Source organism: Scomber scombrus, chromosome 13 (assembly GCF_963691925.1).
Source record: "Scomber scombrus chromosome 13, fScoSco1.1, whole genome shotgun sequence".
Classification (NCBI taxonomy): domain Eukaryota; kingdom Metazoa; phylum Chordata; class Actinopteri; order Scombriformes; family Scombridae; genus Scomber; species Scomber scombrus.
The window spans coordinates 2,662,932-2,678,541 of NC_084982.1; the positions used below are offsets into that span (position 1 = coordinate 2,662,932).

At 41.3% G+C, this 15,610-nt stretch overlaps 1 protein-coding gene across 1 annotated transcript in view; it reads right to left on the reverse strand.

Annotated features, from left to right (window-relative positions):
* tbx15 (T-box transcription factor 15) overlaps positions 1 to 15,148 on the reverse strand; it is a 36,388-nt gene extending 21,240 nt beyond the window's left edge. The window contains exons 1-3 of the mRNA XM_062431368.1: positions 14,962 to 15,148; positions 7,283 to 7,490; positions 4,504 to 4,605 (exon numbers count right to left, since the gene is read on the reverse strand). Coding sequence (XP_062287352.1) covers positions 4,504 to 4,605; positions 7,283 to 7,490; positions 14,962 to 15,148 — 497 coding nt within the window. The remainder of the gene's footprint in view (positions 1 to 4,503; positions 4,606 to 7,282; positions 7,491 to 14,961) is intronic.
* Between the last annotated feature and the right edge of the window lie 462 nt (positions 15,149 to 15,610).

Genomic DNA, 15,610 nt, shown 5'->3' on the forward strand with positions numbered 1-15,610 from the left:
TAGGATATAAGTTAAATTAGGGTTAGAGATTGAGGGGATGTATTGTGTTCAATGTGTGTCCTCACATGTATAGTAAAACATAAATCCGTGTGTGTGTGTGTGTTATCATTTTCGAATAAGTGTCAACTTCAGAGTGAGTGAATGTTTTCCATTTCTATACATTTTTTTTATCTTTGTGAGGAACAAACAAAAATTAATTGTTCCACCTATACCAGCTCTATTAGATTATAACTTGAGTTTATTGGATTATAGTTTATAGGATTATGTTTAAGTGTAGGTTGAGTTTGTGTTGGGGGGGTAACAACTTTTGGGTGTGGGGTTAAAGTCAGGTTAGGGTTACCCCTCCAGAACCATTGGATTTAGTGATTGTTCTCACATGTGTGGCGACATAAACGTCTGCAGATATGTTAGTGTGTGTTTGATTCCTTTTGAATGTGTTTCTGATTGCATGTGGGCACCTATATGAGTATGAGTGTGTTTGTGTGTGTGTGTGTGTATGTGTGAAGAACATGCTCTGACACAGTCGAAGGAACGAGGTACGTTCGAGGAGCCAGACGGCCCCCGCGTTCAGCAGCTCGAGCTCAGCACAAACCGACCGACCGTCCACATAAAAGAGCCGTAATATATGGAGATTTAATGAGCGTGGTACCAATGAGACGTTCCTAAAGAGGGGCAGGGAGCCCAAGTAAAGTAAGTTGATTCCAATAAAGATCGGATTTCCAGACCCCAACCTCTCCACGACTCTTGAGACACACCAGTGACAGCTCCCAGCTCAGTTTGCAAAGCCCTGTGGTAAATTCCCCAGCCAGGAAGAAAATCCTATTTAATTTTACAAGATATCCTGGCCTCTAAAAAAAAAATCCTCCACGATGTCTTGGTACGGCTGGTGGGAGAGCGCAGAGAGAGAGGCGGCAGGGTGGAACGTCCGCTGCGCTTTAATGGAAAACTTTACATTAATAAACAACGATATAAAACGAAGTAAAGGAAATCAAATCGGATCACAGAGGTCGCTTTGTTTTTTTTTAATTCACGGCTGCGACTTGTTTGACCTGTTTAAATGAATCCGACATAACTCGACACGAGGGATCTGAACCCACCCTCCGGTTCCGTTTGAGATGACATGGTTTTGTTTTGCAGAGAGGGAGAAGGGGAATATATCAGCAGCACGCTCAGCCTTTAATCAAATATTCACCCTCGCATAGCAACGCACGAAAACAAAACTGACTCCCTATAAACATGTTTTATGCTGTTGAACTCTCTGCTTTAAAATATGCTCAGCAGCTGCAAAGAGAGCTATGAAGGCTTCTAAAACACTGTTGATTCACTTTATACAACAAGCTGAACTTGTATCATTAATGTCTCTATTACTTCTTTAAGTTTAAAACTATTAACTATTCATTTCATTAAAACACATGTCAAGAGATACGGAGATAATTTGACCCAGAACAGCCTCAATGGTCAAATATTTGTAGCACCTATACAAAAGTATAACATTTTAAAATATTTTCATTTTTGTGCATTTTGGGCCACTTTAGAAAAAGTCGTCAAATTTCAGAGTAAAAGAACATTTGTGGTGTTTTTACAGCTGTCAAACATCAAAAAGGGTCAAATTCAACCCGAACAGTAATGTAAGGGTTAATATACTGGATCAGGTGCTAATGGGCTTCCTGGTTGGATTCAGCTATTTATTTTATTTTGACATTTATAGAATTTAAATGAACATTTTGTAAAAGTATTATTCATAAAAAGTTTTTAATTATTCCAAAGTTGAAATATCTTTATAGAACTGCCACCAAAAGACTTTGAAAAAAACGATGTACATAAATAATAATACTATGGGGGTGGGGGGGGGGGGGGGGGGGGAACCTGCATTGAAATATACTTAAAGCTGCTGTAAGTTATATCTTGATTATATGAATTTGAGGTATTTTCACGAATATACTTTTAGTTAGAAGTAATAATTTTGTGTATTTTAATTCATTCACAATATAAAATATGAACTTATTCTACTATTTTGTTAATCTACATCACATATGTGATATGAATTTGGATTATGGGGTTAATGCTTTTGTTTGGATAAAGTAAGACTATCTGGATATATTCCATTTTTATACATTTTTCTATGCCATAACACCCCAGTGTTGTCCAAAACCATTCAAACACATCAGTGAGCCACAGCTTCCAATTACATAAACATGCACACTGTAGTTTACTTTCAATCAATCGCACCTACACCATCCTGCTGCAGCAAATATGAGCTAGTGTCCCAAATGTGTATTATTCCCCAGCAGAAAATAGTCCCCCAAAAAGGCACTATTTACTCCTGATTGAGTAATGTTTGCAAAAATTGAGTCTTAAAAAATAAATAAATTAAAATATATATTTGTGAGCTGTTTTCTAAGATTGTACATGTCTATTAGGAACCAATTGTTTCGAGGCTTTGGAAATGGGAACGTATACAGACAAACGCAGTGTTGTTTTTGCTATTTACATGGGATTTGTTGTCAGTAACAAAAACATAGACTGCATCAGTTACTTTCCACCTGTGCTAAATGAAGTTCATCAATCTGTCTAAGTGTCTGATGATTGCCTAAATGCTGTTCTGAGAGCAGTTTTGGTTGAATCCCGGTCTACTGGCAGCTTTGGCAGCTTTTTAGGATCCCATAATGGTAACACTCTCATTTAAATATACACATCTCTAGGTTTATTGCTACGTTATCAGTTTGTAACACAGCAACTAGTATTAGAGTCAGCATGTATAAAACCAATAAGTAAGCTTCACGAATTTCTCTTATCATCCTCATCTTTCTTCCTCGTTTCTGTCATAATACCTGAAAAATGATACCGAGCCATTAAAGTAACCCTCTACAATCCAGCAGCAGGTATATACCACATCACAAATTTTCTTTCCATCTTTACCTCGTTCCCCCCCCCCCCCTATTTCCATCATTAGACCTGAATGTTGAGCGTTATCCTATTTGCAGGCGGCCTCTGGCTCCGGCTGCTCAGCCAGTGGGATGATGAATACATTTCAATCTCCTCTCCCTGGCTCGGACTTCAGGGACTAGTACCGTGGGCCAGGATATCAGTCTTATTGCATATCCAGAGAAATCCATCATGTACAAGCCTTCCCCTCCAGCACATGCACACTTTAATCACTTTCGCTTCACTTCACCGATGTAAATGATTCGAGTAAATACTTTTTTTTCTCTCTCTCCGCGTTGTCGAGCAGATGACAGGAACACCTCTCGTAGAAAGTTATAAGTAATTAGAAAAATGGGGGGGAGAAAAAGGATGGAATATCTTCATCCAGCCCACATCCTGTTACGTACCAGTCTAACATGAGAAATGACATTAAAGATTAGAACAATCCAACTAGGACCAAAGGTTTACGCTCGGTCTGACTTTTGAGAAGCGTCCAGGAAAATAGAGTTTGGTGTCCAGCTCGCGGGGGCGCAGGACTGCAGGCTCGCTCATGCATTTGCACACGCAGATACGGCTGTGTGTGCGCATATTATGTACAGCTGTGCATTTATTAAATCGTTTTTTTGTTTCTTGAAGGGCCGGTCCCGCTGTTTTCGGAGCTGTTCTTTTGTGCTAATGTATGTGCTCGACATTGTTTCAGGCCTATTGAAGACAAAATAGCATTATTCAGCGTTTCCTCAGCAGTTTTCATTCTTGTCATGGTTGAAAAGCAACTGAAGCAGCATTTTAGATTCCCCACTGAAACCCAAAAGAATTAAAACATTTGGGTTTAGCAGCAGATGTTGAGAGAAACGTTGGGTTTCTGCATTTGGATGGAGAGGAAAATGATAGGGTACATAAATAAAATGTGCAAAGATAATTACATTTCATAAAGGTTTTACACTGTTTTCTGTGCGTCCAAGAGAAGAACCTTAGCTCTGGACCACACTGACTAGCTGATGTCTGATAGGTCATGTATTTCTGAGCTTTTCCTCCCACGAAAAACAATCCCCAAAGATCGTAAATTCAGTCGGCAAACACGACCTACAGTTATGTTAGAGTGACAGACGCCATCTAGTGCCCATATTAATTATGACACGCACATGTGACGCAGTTCGGATGACGTCAACAGGGTTGGGTAGATGTCCAGATAGTTACTTAGATGGCAAAAAGTGGATTTAGCAGCAGGAGACCACTGTTCACATCCCATTTCCAACCACGAAAAAAAGAACTGTACTGTGGTTTCTTACTGCTGCCATGATGACGAAAAGTTGCATAACTTTCAAGGAAGTAGTAACCATGTCTCAAGTGACCATTAAATCCAAACCATGATCTTCCGCTAACCCTAACCAAGGGTTTTTTGTGCCTAAATCTAACCAATCCTGAACCACAGCAGTGCCACATCATAAAATGTCATTTGTTTTTAACAGTGATTGGGAATGGTTTTGGAAAGCAGCGTATTAACCCCCCCCAGTGGGTCACTCTAGAGGTTAGGTACTAATGAGGACTTGTTAGTATGTATACATGTCAGGATGGTACCTGTATCTCTTGTTGTCCACAGGTACGATGTCCATGGCGATGTAATACTGCTGATGAGGGTCCAGGCCTGCTATCTTTACTCTCATGGCAGGAAACATCCTCCTAGAGTGGAAAAAACAACACACGCTCGTAAATCTGATGGAGTCGTAGTAAATAAATAAAAAACTAAACTAAAAAAAAAACCTTCAACACTGTGATATTTGTGCATGTTCAGAGTAAACATGAGGCGGCAAGCAGAAACACTTATAGACTATTCACTATGTTCATTAAAGCTGTTCTATGAAAATCCCCCCAAAAATGTGTTTAAAACAGCCAAATATGTTACTATTTAATTCTGTTGAAATTAAATTTTATTTTCAAAGATTGCTACTTTTTTCAGGATAAACTGAAGGAAACTTCATAAATTAGCTTGATAATGATTGGCTCCTTTAACTGAAAAATGACTTAACTCCATCCATCAGGCCAGTTTGCAGCTTGTAAAGTAAGCAGCACATTTATCTCATTTAAAAAAAACACGTTTATTTAATAAAAATCTAATTTTGAAAACATCTTGAACATAATTATCATGAATATGAATCTTGATCAGATGTCAGTCATCACTCTGACTCCTCAAATTTAAAAAATACATTTAAACAAATTGCTGTTGTTGTCTCTATTTGACTCATTTCTTCACCTTGCACATTTTTACCATTTTAATTTAAAAGGAAATCATTTGTTCTAAAGTGTCACACCAGTCTGACCTCTGACCTTTGCACCTCTTTCCTATTGTTTCCTGTAATATTATGAAATATAATAGTATTCTTAAACTGTCCTTTTTTTTTTTTTTTTTTTTTTTTTTGTAGGAGAACATTTTATAATCTGAGTAAAAATCTGGGATATAATTTGAATGCAAGTCTAAATGTATTTCCATGTTTTAAAATATTTTTAGCATCCAGCTTCTTCTTCCATTTTGCAGCTGCGGTCTAAAGCTGGAGGCTGACACTGATGCAAACCTCATGAAAATTAAAATTAATAAAAAAGGGGGTAAAAAAATGAACTTTAAATAACAGTCTGTATATAGAAGGAGGGGGGGGGGGCACATTTGAACTTAATTCCTCGTTCTGCACTTCAAACGCTGCATTTTTCCCTTTTCATTTAAAGGTCGTAAATCCGGGCCTGACTAATGAGAAAAGAGGGCTGTTTTTTCTTGCTTCCCTTCTCTACTGGATTTATGAGCTTATTATGAGCAGGCCGTGAAATACACACGGCGACGGTCGTGTGCGCCTTCACCCTGCCTGAGCGCAAACTGATTGCTGCTCTATTTATGAGCTGATTACCAGTTTAGACCCAATTCGTAAAAAAAAAAAAAAAAAAAAAAAAAGGCAGGCTCGTTGTAGTGTGTGAGGAGGAGAGGAGGGAGACATACGTGTTAATTTCAAAAGGACTCAAAAGTTTAGAAGCAAACAGCTGCTTTCAGAATGAGGACAGAAAATTGTCCAAATCTACAATAGCTCATTTATATATTAGGAAAAATAGAAATAAGCTTCAACTGAATTTATTTATTAATATTTATTTAGATCCCAGATTGACTTTAGGTAATTTTCCACCTTAATTAATACATTTGAATAAGACTGACCATTCAATCATGTCTCCAACTTTTATTTTTAGCCATTGCGCAAGAAAAATATTATATGTAGACTACATTATGATTCATCATGTAAAACGCAGTAAAATCCCTCCATTATTGTCCAACCACAAAAATGTATTTGATTAAGTCATCAAACCACATTATAGTGTTTATTTTAAATTTAAAAAATAACAAAATAGACGCCATAGAAAAGTCTATATTAATAATGATGATGTGGAAATCTCCGCCAGAATGCAGAAAAGTTTAGAATAAATATTTTTCGTATCAGCACATTTTCTCAGGAAATGATGTGACCTCACTGACTGAACAATCAACAGCTTTAAATACTTAACACCATAATAAAGATCTTGTTAAGTGAGACGTTATGTGAAGCTGAAGCAATAATAAGCGCAGTTATCAGTCATGCCGATTGATCTGAACACATGTGGGAAATGTAGGTGGAAATGTGCGGCGCCCCGGGCTCGTGGAGGGGAGAGTTGGAGGGCGGTGGGGGGGGGATAAGAGGGGAGGGGGGGGGGGGGGGGCAGGACCTCCCTGAGGATCCGCACAGGTCAACTTCTGCTCTTGCTCTGAGTTTGGACTGTTGACCCGACCAGAGCGAGAAAAGCCGGAACATGTTATAGAGAAATGAATTAGAAGCAGCTTCACCTTCTAATCCCACATCAGGAATAACCTGCCGCGTCATCAAGGCCTCAACCCAGCGGAGCAGCCTGCACGTGCAACACATTAACACCCCTCCAAACAGAGCTTTGAGAGGTAGGTGTGTGTGTGTGTGTGTGTGTGTGTGTGTGTGTGTGTGTGTGTGTGTGTGTGTGTGTGTGTGTGTGTGTGTGTGTGTGTGTGTGTGTGTGTGTGTGTGTCATAGAGTCTGCAGATTTAAGGGCCTGAGCATTTGATAAACGTCTGTATTTGTGTGTGTGTGGCGACTCGAGCCTGAGTTGTAATAATCTTACCTCATAATAAATAATTTCCTCTCCAAAATATGACTCATAACAGACCTAAGTAGAGACTCACTGAGCCAAATAATTGAGAAATATTTTTGTGTGTGTGTGTAAAATTTCGCAAATGTTTTTTACGCACGTTTGGGCAACAATCTATCTGCGCCATGGGTGTGTGTGTGTGTGTGTGTGTGTGTGTGTGTGCGGCCTATACCTTCCCGCCTTGGTGATGATCATTTCAGTGCCGATGTCATGGAAGCGCTTCCACAGGTCCGCGCACTGCAGCTCCACCTGGATCTCCTCCATGGAGGCCGGGGGAGACGGGTCGCAGGGCCCGGGGGCAAGTTCGGCGGGTGAGCCGAAGGAGCACGACGTCCTCTCGGCCAGACCCTCTCCGTCTGAGCCGGGACTCGCCTCCGAGTCTGAGGGGGGGATAGGAAGAAGAGGAGGAGGAAGAGGGGAAATGAATGAGATGAATGAGAAAGCAGCTCTGAAACAGTTGAATTAATACGATTTTAGGCTTTACGCAGGAAACTTGGCACGCTGATAGAGTAACAGCGGCTCACTCTCTCCTTTTCCTTCTCTCTCTCTCTCTCTCTCTCTCTCTCTCTCTCTCTCTCTTTCTCTCTCTCTCTCTCTCTCTCTCTCTCTCTCTCTCTCTCTCTCTCTCTCTCTCTCTCTCTCTCTCTCTCTGCTGTATCCAAATCACCTGCCGTCTGCAGCTTGGAGAGAAGCGGCAGTGTTTGGCTCGATGGCTCAACCCGTCATGGAGTTCTGGGTTGATGTCAAAAGCAGAATAAATGCTGCGTAAAGCCTTTGAAATGCGATGTGGAAAATATTAAATCTTAAATTGGGGCCACACAATGAAGAATTCCAATGGGAAGGGTTCAGCAAATGAAGTCCCCCCCCACACACACACAGACACCCCACCTCCCCCTTTCACCCCCCCCACCAGTTCTTCCTCTGGACTGCCCATTAAAAGTCATCAACAGGGTCACAATGTTAGAGCGGGATAAAAAAAACAAAAAAAAACACACATTCCCTCATCCTGACAGAGATCCAGACCTACAGGAGAGGTTTCCATCGGTCTGAGCCTCCCCGACAGGGACCAGGGTGACCTCAGTATCCTTTTAACATTCATCTTCCCCCATTATTTTCAACCCAAATCCTGTATGTCCTATTCACAACGGGTTGGACAAAATAACAGGAACACCTAGACAATCACGTACATTTATCTCATAGCTCCTACACTGAGTTATATCTTTAAGATTAAAAAAAGGAAATCACAAATACAGCGAGAAAGCAGGAAAGAATAACTGCGTCTTGACTCCAACCTTTAAATCCTACCTAATGCCTGCTGTCTTTAAAACAAATTAAAATACAATCTTTCGGGGTTAAATATCAAAATTCATCATCGATTTTCCAGCCGGGATGCAAACTTTTAACTTGCAAAACACCTTTTAGAAGTTCACTTTATCCAGATACAGAAAAGAATCCTCCATAAGATCAAAACATGCAAGCTCTTATTTCACTTTTCTCAGAAATAGTTTACAGCTGAATATCCTACACCCCTCCAACACCACCACCTCCCCACCTACCCCTAAAAAAAAAAAAAAATCTAATAATGTATTATTTATTGAGGCCCGACACGAGGAGGTTGACTTGGCAGACTAAGGGCACACAAATATGGTTATGCAAATGCAGAGCTGCTGAGAGACTGGACCGCGTCCCAGGCGAAAACCACCACAGCGCAGGCCGAGCCAACCCCGCTGGAAACAAGAGCAGCAGGGGAGGGAGGGACGGAGATAGGGAAGAGCAGAGGGGAGGTAAAAGAGGAGGGGGGAGGGGGGGGTGTAATGAGACAGAGAGATACTTTCCATCATCTCCTTGGGGGATCCTTACAGTGTCAACTGTCGCACATGACGCTCTCTCTCTCTCTCCCTCCCTTACTTGCTTTTCCTTTTGACTGCTCTCTCTCTCTCTCTCCTCTCTCTCTCTCTCTCTCTCTCTCTCTCTCTCTCTCTCTCTCTCTCTCTCTCTCTCTCTCTCTCTCTCTCTCTCTCTCTCTCTCTCTCTCTCTCTCTCTCTCTCTCTCTCTCATCTCTCTCTCTCTCTCTGTCTCACACACACACGCACACACGCAGATATATACTCCCAGCCAGTCAATCACTCTTTATGAACAAGCTCGTGACGCCTACTGTTAGAATTAAAGGGATAGTTCAAATTCCCACACAAAAAAAAAAAAACAATTAAACGTCCTCTCTGTTGTAATGAGTCTTCAGATGAGAGATCATGCCATGCAAACTGAGTAACTACCAGAGGGAAACCAGTGATATATAGTGATGTTGCTAATACACTGATCTACTGTATATAGGCTATACAGGATTGGAGTATAACCACTGCAAACCCGGGGTTACCGCTCTGTTTTGGTCATTTGTCTCCATGTTGCCAATTTTTTACAGAACATTTGATGCTTTCCATGAATTGTTATATTCATGTTGCAGCACTGACACGGCAGCAAGGCTCTGAGTATTTCACCTTCGAGTTGCTTTGCACGAACTGACTCCCAGTCAAGTCTTACTGCATAAATGTTGCGCATCATGAGGTTTTAATGAAATATCAGCTGTTTCCCCCCTGATCTAATCACCAAAATAAAAGTTGTGATCTTCAGTGGGGCTGAATTTTTATGATTGTATGCTCTCCCGTGTTTTGCGTGGAATTATCTGTCAATTTAAGTACTTCCTCTAGTACCACTGAATATGATGATACGTGTAGATTAATGTCATTAGTCTGCTTTATTTTAAAAAGTTACTTTCAATCATAAAAAAACTAAGAGTTCATTGAATGTTTGCAACCAACACAGCCTGAAAAGCCACATTCAGCGCCCCCATATCTGCTAGAAGCATCTCAGACTGGATGTTAGTGTGTGAAACGGAGGCGTCTAGAGGAAAGAGAAGCATTCCAGAGAGCGAGAGGCCGCCCGATCAAAAACGAGATCATTTGGCAGGAGCTTCCCTACGAGATGCGGGGGAGAAAAAAAAAACTCCGGGCCAAGCGGGAGCCTGTCGACTCCACCCGGCCGCCCTGTCATCAGGCTCGAAGACCTGTCCTCCCTCCACTCACCATCACACACACACACAAACACACACACACACACACAGGATTCCAAACCAAAAGCTGGATTTGTGCAGACAGACAAACACACCACCTAGTAGCAGCTTATATGTGTTTGTTTGTGTGTAACATCAAACATCAGGCCTGGAGCCAGTTCATTTCTAAAAAATCAAACGCTGAGAGTCAAAAATGAGGGGGGGAAAAAAAAAACAAAAATATACAGCATAACAGCTTTGGTCCAGTATGACACAGCATCAGCTGCATATAAAGCTTTCATTTTCAGCTTCGGAGCTTCAGTTGAGGGTTAGTTGCGAGCAAAATAAAAAAAAAGTGACATTTACTGATGAACAAAAATTTGTCCACTCAGCAGAACGTTGGCCTGACATCTGCTGTGGTTAGCTTCACACACACACACACACACACACACACACACACAAACACACACACACACACACACACACACACACACACAAACACACACACACGCGGGCCTGTATTTTGCGGTCCAAAGGCTCCCAATCAGCTCACGCCAGGCCTCCTTAAAATGAAGCTGACATCCATTGCAGCCCACTAATTGGTCCCAATTCAATCAAGTCAGTGCTGTACATCACAACTGATGTCCTCAGTGTCACACCGTACACGTACACGTACACACACACACACACACACACACACACACACACACACACACACACACACACACACACACACACACACACACACACACACACACACACACACACACACACACACACAAACAGAAGAAAGGTTGACTTACTGAAAAATGGATGTAATGCATATATAAAAGTACGTAAAGCAAAAAGAGTATGCATTTAATTTGGAAGTACGTAGAAATGTTTATTGCTGGCACGCATGTGTGAGTTATACTAATATTTAAATATACATTTTACACGTTTGGGTTCACAGTGAACAGTTGTTAATGCTTACATTAGATGCCTCCGCTGTGTAGATGGTTTTAATGATGCAACAGAGCTTTTGTTTTTTTGTTGTTTTTTTTAAACTGGTAGCCAGCAGAAATTTGTGCTATCTGTTAGTGAGTCTGACATGCAGCCGTGACCATTTTTGTTTTGGTAGCGAGCAGAAATTCCACATCTGTTTTGGAATATTTAATTTTCTTTACAGATGCCTTTTTAATAAAGAGAAATAACCTCTCAAACGTTCCGGTGGCTTTCCAACTGTGCTGTACGGCCAAGTGCTGTTCACTTGATTTTTTTACTTCTAGTTAGGATACTAAATACATCAGGCCACATTTTTATTTCATACAAATTTAGCCAAAATAATTTGGAGGAAGTGTGTTTAAAATGATGCTCTTGTCATAAATGATGCAGGGATGCAGCAATAAAAAAGTGAATATTTGAGTCAGCATCATGTACATTCAGTTGGAATAAGCTGAACCAGAGCGTACAGTACATGAGATACAGTATCCTTAACTTTAAGGGTAAAATCAAGAGTTAATAGACTAAGAAATAAGAGGTTTAAGTCATAGTTTGAATTAGAAGTTTGGCGTTTGTAGTGAAATATTTCTCTAATGAATGGAGTTGATGTATTTAATGAAGCTGCAACACATTTTCTGAAGGGAACAGTAGCAACCTGCCAACCATGACATCACAGAGTGGTTCAATCCACTGAGTGGGAGCACCTGTTCCCTCTGCACTGATGGAGGCTCGGGCACGAAGGAAGCAATAAAAGCTTCAGTCCCGCTCACATTTCATATCTCTGTTATCATCCTGCATGCTCCAAATGGACTGAGTAATGACTTTTTACACTTTAGTGCAAGAATCAGCTTTTTGGTTGAATTTAAATTAATAGTGTAAAAAAAAAATCTTAGCAGGTTTTAATTAGCAGCTGCCTTGTGAAACGTCAGGTGTTTGTAGTGAATTAGTTCTGTGCGTAATCTGTGCGTAACAGCGAAAAAACGTCACCTTGTAAAGGGGTACGGCCTTTTATTAATGACATTAAATATAAAGTTATATTGGATGTAGTTTAACTTGTTCATTGTTGTCTTTAAGGATAAATACTATGGAAATGTGGTTGTAGTAGTTTTGTGAGGTCTAACAAAACTACTTCATTTTCTGTGCTAACTCGACTGTTGAGCTCTTACTGCAGACTGTTAAATGCGAACTCAGTTCAGAGCCTGTGCATGTCTCAGTCCTGCCCTTGTCTTTGAGGCTAATAAACGTGTTATACGACCAGCCGGCTTCCAACCTTGCCTGGAGTTGAGTAAAAATAAAATCACCCTGTTAAGGATTCCTCTAAACCACACGATCTGACCACAGAGACTCGCTGTTCTCGGTCACCCGCCGCCCGACGCGCCAAAGCGGAGGCTTTAGGACCCGAGTAGGACCCTCTGAACCTGCCAAGAACCCGCCTGCTAATGAGTGGGACCAGAGGTGGAGGTGGGGGGTCGAGGAACCGGGAATTGGGTTATTAATTCAGCCGAAAGCCCCGAGACTACCCGGGGCAAATCCCGGGAGAGGATGAATAGAACGACTTTTCTGCCTAACAGGACCAAAAAAATGAAATGACTGAATGGTTGTTTAATGATGTCTAAGCTTTAATTACTGCAAATTATTTTGACCTTTTAAAATAAGCACAAACAAGCTGTTTTGCCACTGGCAACATTATAATCAAGGTTTGGTCTCATCTCCCCCATTTAACTACAGCAGAGACAGTTCAGCACTTTAATATCAACAACAACAATCTTCCCATGGGAGTCCCTGCTGAAAAATTCCCCTTCTTTAAATACTTTACCTAATGATTTATTCCTCTTTTTGCATGTTTTACAGTTTGACTTTTAAGTCTGGCTGAGGCTGACTCAGGCCGGAGTGGAGCCGTGCGTAAAGGCGCTGCGCCCCTGAGGTCAGACTGCAGCAGGCAGCGGGAAGGAGCGTCAGGCTGAGACTGTCTGAGCAGCACACAGAGGTAGGAAGACTTCACCTCTGCCTTTTTCTACCATCTCTATAAATATCTGATGACCTATGATGTACAAGATAATATGATAAGTATATTTCAAGATAAATATATTTAATACATGAGAACTAATCTAATTTGGATACATTATCCCCTCGATGATCATTTAAGTGTGTAAATCAAACACTAAGACGACCAAACTCAGATCGTCCTCCAATACTGTTTGGACTGAATTATGCTGAATGTTTTACAAACAGAATCATATTCAAAATGCTCAAAACTGTGTGTCCAGCAGGACGCGCAGCTGTGTATCCGTCAGTTTCAAAAACAGCCAAAGTGTATGTGCTCAAAGCATTGAGGTTAAAAGTCAGGTCAGGTCTGATGTTACTGCTCAGCAGCGCAGCAGGTTTTTCTGTGGAGCTCAACGTGATCAGTTCATCTCTAAACACTCAAATCAAAGAAGAGTGTGATGCTTGAATATTGGATTACACCTGCAGATGATTAACTCACAAATGTCAGTAATACTGTACTTCATATGCGAACATTTGATTACGCTCATGTTGGTGTAAACAAGCCGGGAATTCTAAAACTGCTACAAAATATTAATGAAAGGCTGACATAAAAATTACAATTTGGGTCGAAAATGACCAGTTTTCATATATCGCATACTTGTTATAGTTTAAATGAATTTTAAAAAATTTCATATAATTGTACCATTTATTTTGTCTTTCACGATTCGTCATTTCTTTTACACGAATCCAGTCAACAAATCCCCTGAAATTCCTATTTTTGTCTACTAAATTATTTGACTTTATTTGACTTTATGTGATTTCCTGTAATTCCTCTTTTTTACGCACACTGTGTATTTAAAGTATTAAAGTGTCCAATCTAAACACATTTTACGCACAGGCCTGTTTGGTTAATTTGGATAATTGGAGACTAGTTTTCCTTTGTTTTATATCTTTCAAAGTATGATTAGATATTTTTCACGAGTAGAGACTTAAATTCTACCTCAAAGTTCTTTGAGCGCTTTCATACCTGGAAAATATTTGAGATTCTGTGGAGCAAGATGCACGTTTTTACTGCGCAGTTAATCCCGAGGCCGCGTAAAGCCTGAGGTTTATTATCTATAGAAGTATGACAGGATATATATTCTAAATATTATCTAAGGTATACTTCTCTTTTAGGATGAATCGCCTTAGATTAGATCGTTTATTTGACTCTGTGCCTCGGTGCAACAAGATGAGGCCTCTCTGCAGGCCTGCAGCCAAACTCTCGCTGAAAAAGCGAACAGCAGCACAACTTTACCCCCTGACTCATTAAAGTGTTTTCATCATGTCATTTAGATCATATTTCTTTTATCTCATTAGAATCCACCAGTCCTGAGTCAAAACTTGGAGAAGCCAACCCACCATGACAAAAAAGACACGTTTACGTCATCTGGTTTAATGTGGAGCCTCAAAATATTTTTGAAAGCTGTTTTTGATGCTTGGATTTAGTTTAGAAGCAAACTTCCTCCTTTTAATTTTCTTGATTCATATTCAGTATCATATTGCTACAGCTGAGCAGCATGACTGACTTTCCCTACAGGCCTGCATGCATCAGGTTTATAAGCGTTATCTACAACAGTAAAAGGCTTTCCTCTTGATTCACTGAACAGAATCTCTCAGTCGGTTTTAAAAGAATAAAAGACTCCACATACACATGTAGTCTACATGAACCGTCGGGGTTGGGTCACTGAACGTGGAGCCATGTTTTGACTCAGGACTCGTGGGTTTTGCTGTGCGCAGCAGCGATATAACGGAGATCCGGACATTTGAGCGATGTGGTGCATGTCTGCGCACTGACCCGGGTCCATATCCAGACAGTGCGCCGGGTCCTCTCCGTCCGTGGCGAGGCTCTCCATGGACAACTCCAGCTCCTTCTCCTCCCAGCCCCGGAGCTTCCTCTTCTTGTTGGAGCCGATCAGGGCTTCCACGGAAAAAGCGTGGGCTCTAGAGCTCAGAGCTGCAGCAGATCGCCTCCTCTCACTCATTTCTCTCAAATCCACCCGAAGGGGAGGGGGGCGCGGCGAAAAACCCGCTCCGTCCGTCCAACGCAGCGAAGCAAAACAATAAATAAGGCACACGTCAGTGTTTACAGCGGGGCACAAACTCACCGAGTGTCCAAAGTAATCCCAACTGTGACTAGAAACGCCGAGTCAAACTTTGGAAGGCAGACTGTGCCATCCTGGCTGCGCATGAGATCTAGTGATTTTGATGCGTCCTTCCACTCCGCGACTTTCTTTTTCTCTTTCTGTCCCTCAACTTCTCTCTGATTGATACTCACTTCTGGAGGAGTATTTTTCCAGGCGCAGAGGGCGGCCCTCCTGCTCCCCGTCAAACCTGCGCGTCCAATGAGAAGGAAGAAAAGACAGGGAGACAAAGTGTTTGGACCAATGGCAGAGAAGGGAGACGCGCGTCCTGGAAGAGGAACCGTCACCCGGATTGCAGACTAA